At 35.1% G+C, this 7,444-nt stretch overlaps 1 protein-coding gene across 1 annotated transcript; it reads left to right on the top strand.

The window, feature by feature from the left end:
* Positions 1-2,456: 2,456 nt before the first annotated feature.
* On the top strand, positions 2,457-6,986 carry LOC121409033 (melatonin receptor type 1B-B-like). Its single transcript, XM_041600818.1, has 2 exons — positions 2,457-2,931; positions 3,116-6,986. Exon 2 carries the CDS (start codon positions 3,127-3,129, stop codon positions 4,219-4,221), a length of 1,095 nt encoding a protein of 364 aa, XP_041456752.1. The 5' UTR covers positions 2,457-2,931; positions 3,116-3,126; the 3' UTR covers positions 4,222-6,986.
* The last annotated feature ends 458 nt before the right edge of the window (positions 6,987-7,444 follow it).

Raw genomic sequence — 7,444 nt, 5'->3', positions numbered from 1 at the left:
AAGGTGCGAGATTCAAAATCGCAAGCTCAGCAGCCTCCTACAGCGCCCATGTGCAACGACAAGCTGGGCTAAGAAAGTTCCTGTAAGTTGCTTTACACTGCCAAATCCATCATGAAAATCAGGCGTATTATTAATGACTAATATTTGCATTATGGGCCCTTGTTTTGACTCTTGTTTAAACAAGCTCACTGGTTAAAAGAAACAAACAAAAAATGTTTTCATTAGTTTTTTTTAACCTTTCCAAAACTGCAGATCCAGACACTTTGACATTTCCAGGTCAGTAAAAGAAGTTTCACTGGAATCTCCAAGGACATTTCAAAAGTTTATTGACATTGTAAATGGATGAAAGAAGATACATTCATAAATGAGATGACTTTGCGGTATAAACTAACGATTAATTGTCCTTCTGCGCACTGACATGTGATAACAGCGTACAATGGGATAACGCAGAGGTTTTAAATCATACGTACATGTATGTACTTGCTTTTCATTGTCGATCTTTAACATGATAGGCAGTCAAAGCAATGCCTACTTTCATCTTTTGAGAAAAATATTGGCTGAGATATCACAGAACGCTTCACAAGCACATACGTGCATATTCAAAGCATAAATTGCAAGAACATCTCACTAAAGATGAACGATATGTATTAACATGATTAAAATCATCCAAGTTTCATGCGCTCCTGCTGCCAATCAGAACCGTTATTAAAGTAGGCCTTGTACTGTTGAAAAATAAAGATTACAAGTAGGCCTTGTAATATTTATTTTTCAAAGAGTAAACAGCAAGAATCCTTTCACCATTATGATCATGAAAAGAAGTACTTTTGGGCCTAAATTATAGCCCAAGCCAGTAAGCTCCATCTTATTTTGGTTCTTCTGAAGTGAATATATGTATTGTAGTTTCACACAGGAGTAGAAGGGAGTTCATCCAGGATGGTTCATTCAGGATGGTTCATTGGTAAATTCTTTGAGACAAAAAATCCATGAGTATTTTACCAGAATTTTAACTGAAAGACTACTGTACTCAAGCTCGAAGATCACCTGGTTGCACCAGCATGACCATATACTGCCCATCAGAGCCTTATTAAAGGTATTGTTTAACTTTGTGAGCAGCCAATTTAAAAAATTCTCAAACCAAGATGAAACATGTGTACAAGTGCATGTATTAGAACTAATAAACCCTGAAAACAACCATTATTGAGAATGAAAAGCTAAAACTACAAGGCAAACCCCAATTTTGTAAATAGGCGTCTTATAGACACCTAAATACTACACATAAGTGTATGGGATGAAATTAAGATGGTGTTTCCGGTCACTTTATATTTCAATTTTTGAAGCACTAAATAATTATTTTTTAACGCAATTTTTTCTGGACTTCATTTTTGTAACATATCACAGACACAGGTGACAAGTGTGACCTTCTAGCTCAGATTTTTTAAAAGTCAAACCAATGTTAACCAATCACTTTAAATTAAACCCATTAGAACAAAATGTACAAAATAATAATTATCTGACAATACAATGTTTCCAGATTGATTGATTAGTATGATCTATCACACAGTTGATCAATACCATTTATCATAAAATCACCTTGTGATACAGGCACAGATTATCTAGCACCTAATGGTCAGTTACCTGTGAATGTTTTTAGACTTGGTAATTTTCCAATTCCAGGTGGGAGTTTCATAAAGCTGTCTGTATGTTACGAGCGACTTTATGTAATTACGAAACGGCCCTCTGGCCATGTAAATGCATGTACCACAATGTGTTTACAGACAGAAATGACACCTTAGTCCTTGTAGGTATCCTCTGATACAGTTTCAACAACAATAACAAGATTTAGATTCTTTTCTTTAAATACATAGAACATGCTTAGTACCATGTGCAATTTTTATCACCAATGAAACACTTGATGCCAACTCTTGACCATCGCTTACCAGCTAGCTACCAGTAGAACTTCTGGTCAGTCAGAACGTAACAGTTTGTTCAGACGATATTGAAATCGTATAAAACTGGTATAATGAATTGTAAAAAGTAAAGGTGTCACTGGCCAAAAATGTCTTACAAGTTGAAATAAATAAACAGTACCTTTGGGTTTATCCTTAAAATTATTATAATGAAAATTCAACAACACTTTTTGTCCTGTAGGTCTACATTTGTACTGCTAGATATGGATGCAAAAAATGAAGTCATGAATGTGAATTTATGATGAAGATAAGTATGATAGACTTGATAAGGTGATATTTACTGAAAGTACTATGGATGAACAAATATTGAACAATAAAACAGTTTTGAAAAATTGAAGAAATACAGACATGTTTTTATAGGTTAGCCAATAAGTGCACAGCACAAATAACTTGTGAACATGAGAAGTGCAACAAATTCTAATAGCCTACAAGCCCTTAATAATACAATGGATATGAAATTACTACTAATACACAGAAAAATCATTTGTCTAAATGGGATTCATTGGAATAGGTTGTTTTTCCTGTTCACATTTTATAACACGTGGGTAAAATATCCGCCAAGGATACTGCACTCCATCAAGGTATCATTCATGACTGAAAGTGTGATATGAAGATAGGACCAGCAGCCTGACCAACAGCTTGACCACTCATGATCAAATACCAGTTCCTTTCCGGCTCAGAAGTGGTGGGTCCCAGATCAGTTGGTGTCTCATGCCCGGAAAGGGATGACCGATCATAATCATCTGAATTTTTGTTTGTATCAGGAAATGGTGTTCAGCATTTCTTGACAGCCTGCAACTGAATATTCAGATGTCTTATAACTGATGAGTTCAAATTTATTGAATTCTCACATATAAATATATATATATATATATATATATATATATTGGACTGGAGAACCCAATTCTACTGGATATAATTTTTATGATGCTCCATGCTTAATTGTTGTTTATATGTTTTCTAGGTAAGTGCAGTAATGGATATCAATACATTTTTTTCCTTAAAATGTAACACAAGACTGAAGTTAGGATTAATTAGTTAAATAAAATAATTTACATCTTGAGGTGTTCCACAAAGATGATGCTCAAGCTATATTATTGAAATACTTAGGATTGTAATTATTTTTCTTTTGTTTCTTTCATACACAGCAAAAAAAATCATGAACATCACTCATAACAGCAGTGTGGAAGTAGTTCCATTCCATGAGAGACTGGTGATGGCGTGTTTCTACATCGTAGTAGCGACGTTTGGGACAGTCGGCAATGTGCTGGTCATCATAGCAATTTCATTCTCCAAGAAGCTCCAGAACCCAACCAATGCCTTTGTGCTAAGCCTTGGCTTTGCAGACCTGTTGGTGTCTACCATGCAGCCTCTTCAGGTGGTAGGCCTCTTGGCCAAAGATGGCTGGCCCCTGACGGATCAGGTATGCGAGATGGCTGGATCAACCATTGTCATTTCCATAACGAGTAGCGTCATCACCCTTGCCATGATCTCTATAAACAGGCACTGCTTGATCACCAAGTCCCGCAAGGTCTACGTATCCATCTACCGAGGGCGCAACATCTTCCTCATGGTTCTCATCTCCTGGCTTCTTCCAATTGGCATTCTTATCATCCCCCAAGCTGCTGGATACGGTAAACTCGGATATGACAAGTTCACCCATCTCTGTGCTTGGGACTTTGCACATCCACTTGCAAAATTCTATCAGATTATAGCAGCCATGATTGGAGTCTTCTCCTACTCGATCATCCTGGTCTGTTACTCTCTCATATATCTTCATCTCAAGAGGCACTCCTTGTCCTTGCAGCGTCATTCCAGTAACCTCTCTACAAATCGGATTGACAGCAAGGTTAAGGTCAACATCAAGATCACAAAGAACCTTTTCTACATCGTCTGCGTCTACATGGTTTGCGTGGTGCCCTACAGTATCTGTCTCATAGCAATATCTGAAACCAACAGTCTGGCTCGTCATGCCTCTCTGTACCTTGCTCTTATCTTGGTGATGAACAGTTGTGCCAATGTCATCATCTACGGATTAAAGCATCCGCATTTTCAAATCGTCTTCAAGTGCATCATCACATGCAATTTGAGCAAGATACCTAAGCCATCTGCATTCCTGAGATTTCTCTTGAACCAGAAGTCAGAATCTCACCTTGCACAATGTAATGGTGTACCATCTGATAAACCAGTAAACCTGACCAGTGACACTTGGCTATCTCCTAACTCATCCAAGAAGAAGAAACCTTTGTCATAGCTTTCACCATCAATCACAGTGATGTTCAAACATTGTAGACTGGAACCAATGAGTGTTCTAATATCCTTGGAGACTGAAACCATTAACAGCTACCTAGCTGTTCATAGCTTTTACCACTAGAATATCAAATCAGACTGAGGGGATGAAAAGACATACCTTGCAGAAGTCTCATATGGTGAAAAACATTGAACATTTCTAAAGTGGACTTGTGATAATTCAGAAAACATAAGTAAATGTTTGTAAATATATATGTATAGTAAAAAAAATATTTATCAGATATTTTTTTCTGTAAATGTGATTACTTATGGAACCTATGAATGTCTTAGTCTTGTCGAATGGCCGCACTTTAACACGACTCCATGAGAAAAACAACTTTATTTTCTCTTACAGTTATGATAAACTAGAAAGCAATTTTACAACATTTCATGTCAAGCTTTTCTTGTACAGCTTTTTTTTTCACTTTAATAATTAATCATCTTTGTGGAAAAGCCCTATTTTGAAATGCAATTACCATGACTACATCATTGATGTCTCTCCACAACCTCTTAGACAAGACAGGTGAATCTATCTGAGTCAGTTCTATAGGAAGTTATGTTTGTCTTATATGAAATTGAGGATGAATGAAAATAATAAATAGCATGTTTTTATCTATGAAATTGCTTCCACTGATAAGGTAATTGTGATTAAAAGGTAAACTTATTAAAGCAGACTTAGCTGTAAATCTATCATACCTTTTAGGAATTAAGGCAAAAGTGCCATCAACTTCTTTCACCTCCAAAACATGTCTACAATGCTTTGTATTTTTTTGTGTGTAAACAGGCTTTTTTTCACAGCTTTTCCATTGATAAGTTCATGGGAGTTTAGAAATACGTTGCCATCATTTCATGGTTGGCCCTATCACCCATAGAAAGCATTTGGTAATGCACAGGAAAAGACATAACTTTCCTGCGCACAGAAAAAATGTCAGTCATTTTCCCTTTTGCTGCTAGATGTAAGCCAAGAATAGATTTGAATTTGGCAACAATGCTCCTGTTCCAGCCCCTGTTGCTGCTAGTTTCTTATGTCATACATTGTTCACTCCCATACATTAATTCTTCCGGTAGTGGTTCTAATGATTCATAGATCTCTTGAAGTTTAGACCATTTGTTGCCAAATTTGTGGTAAAGTTGCTTATTTCCCATGTTTTATACCAAAATAGAGAAAGTATTGCATCAAGCAACTCTGCTTGAATCTTTGCTTCTTTTAATCAGATATTATTTACTTTATTTACATTGTATATAAACTTTTCTTTAGAAATATGAAAAGAACATTAAATGTTTCTGATGTAAACCAAGTTATTCAGGTTTTTTGCATGAAAATGAGTATAACAATGGTTGAATGAGTGTTGAAAGTTATTTGAAAAAAATTGTGTAGTTTGCTTGAAGAATTCTTTACCTTTTTTAGGCGTGTAAAGGTTTTGCATAGTGTATCACTTGTAAAAGAAAGACATGTTGAAAAGAGGGCATGGACAATCCTACTTTTGCATTTTCTGCTCTAAATTCACCAAACCCACAAAAGTAATCATTAGAAAATATCTTCAGCTAAATATTGAAATGAATATGGAAAAAAAGTTTGAGTGTGTCTATGGAGATCTAACACTAAGTTATTTTTTTTATTCAAAAGATAAAAGGCTGGCTGGGTGATAAAATCTACATTGATTCGTTGCTTTGTTGCTGCTTAACGACGACAGTTCTGACCTTAGTACGATGAAAACAAAGTATAAGAAACAGCACTGAAAATTTCAGAAAGATTTGTAAACTTTCAGATAACGAAACGGGGAAACTTGATCACGACGTTCAGCACAAAGTATGAATACAATGTTTGTGTATTATTAAGCATTGTTGTAGGCATGCCAAATGCCGCCCTGCTGTACGGGGCGCTAGGGCATTGTTTTCATCAGCCGGTCAGTTGCTATGGCTTGAGATTAGAAATGCCCAGATGTTTGCCCCAGCCTATAGTGAATACTTTTGTCATTTAAGAGTGCTATCAAATTTTAAACTTGTTGCTATATATTGATGAGACCATGGACTGCTGAACTTAAGATCATGGTTTGTAATGGCATTAATCTTAAATTTAGCGCCCTCTGACAAAAGTAAACATTTGCTGTTGGACCTTTCTCATTATATCCACTTAACTGAAATCTTCATAAAGCATAATTTTGAATCAACAGGTTTACATGATTTATGTGAATCCGGATCATAGAGACTTGAATTTACATTATCCCACTTTTCTAATTAGATAACCAGTCTTGTAGATGCTTTCCCCAGATAAAAAAAAACTTTGTTTACAGATCTATAGTTTCAGTCCGGTAGACCAATCACATGGATGCTGACCTGCACTTTTTCCATAAGATGAAGAAAACAACCAAGCTTGTATTTCTTTTGTAATTTGTCAGAGCTCATTTTAAGATACCTAAGTTTAAGATAAGGTTTCATTCCCAAACATGGAAAAAAAAACATAGGAAACAAGGGAAATAATCAATGATAACACTAACCAGAAATGAGTAGCATTTGTCTTTCCAAGTCATGAGTTCAATATTATCAGGACTGTTCAAATTAGCACAAGTTTTCATGAGTTTTAGGAATGATTGTAATTTGCAATCATTTCTAATCTGACTTGGAATTAATTGTATCAATCAACTATACAATTAATTACTACTCTTTGACCACAGACAGTTAACTATTTTAATAAGTTGCAAAATATTTCTTTGACTTTGAAGGTCAAACCACCCCAACAAAACAAAGATTTTAATATAAATAAAAGAAAAACTACGCAAATCAGATGTACATGTAAGTGAGATATCAATAACATTTTAAAGTTTTATGCACAACAGTGATACGCAAATGAGAGAGTTAATGACGACACTCATTTCTTTTGCAATATGAATTACAGAATAGATCATTTTTGTAAATTTGCCCATTTAAGGAAATATCTTCATGAATCACAATAAGTTGCAACAGTGGCAATCCCACATTTTCCAGGAGGAATCAAAGCTTGTTTCACATTGTTCATAATGAAGATTTATTTTTTGTTTTATATTTCAGAAATAGTGAGTGGGTGACATACAACTTAACTTTCTTGTTTTTACATCTGATTCTGATAAAATTCTCAGTGTTACATGTACTTCAAATTGTTTTATTTTCATTTAAGTCATCTTTTTAGTTTTTCCTAGGTCTTTAAAGGA

Source organism: Lytechinus variegatus, chromosome 2 (assembly GCF_018143015.1).
Source record: "Lytechinus variegatus isolate NC3 chromosome 2, Lvar_3.0, whole genome shotgun sequence".
Classification (NCBI taxonomy): Eukaryota; Metazoa; Echinodermata; class Echinoidea; order Temnopleuroida; family Toxopneustidae; genus Lytechinus; species Lytechinus variegatus.
This window is presented reverse-complemented; position numbering and strand designations above follow the sequence as displayed.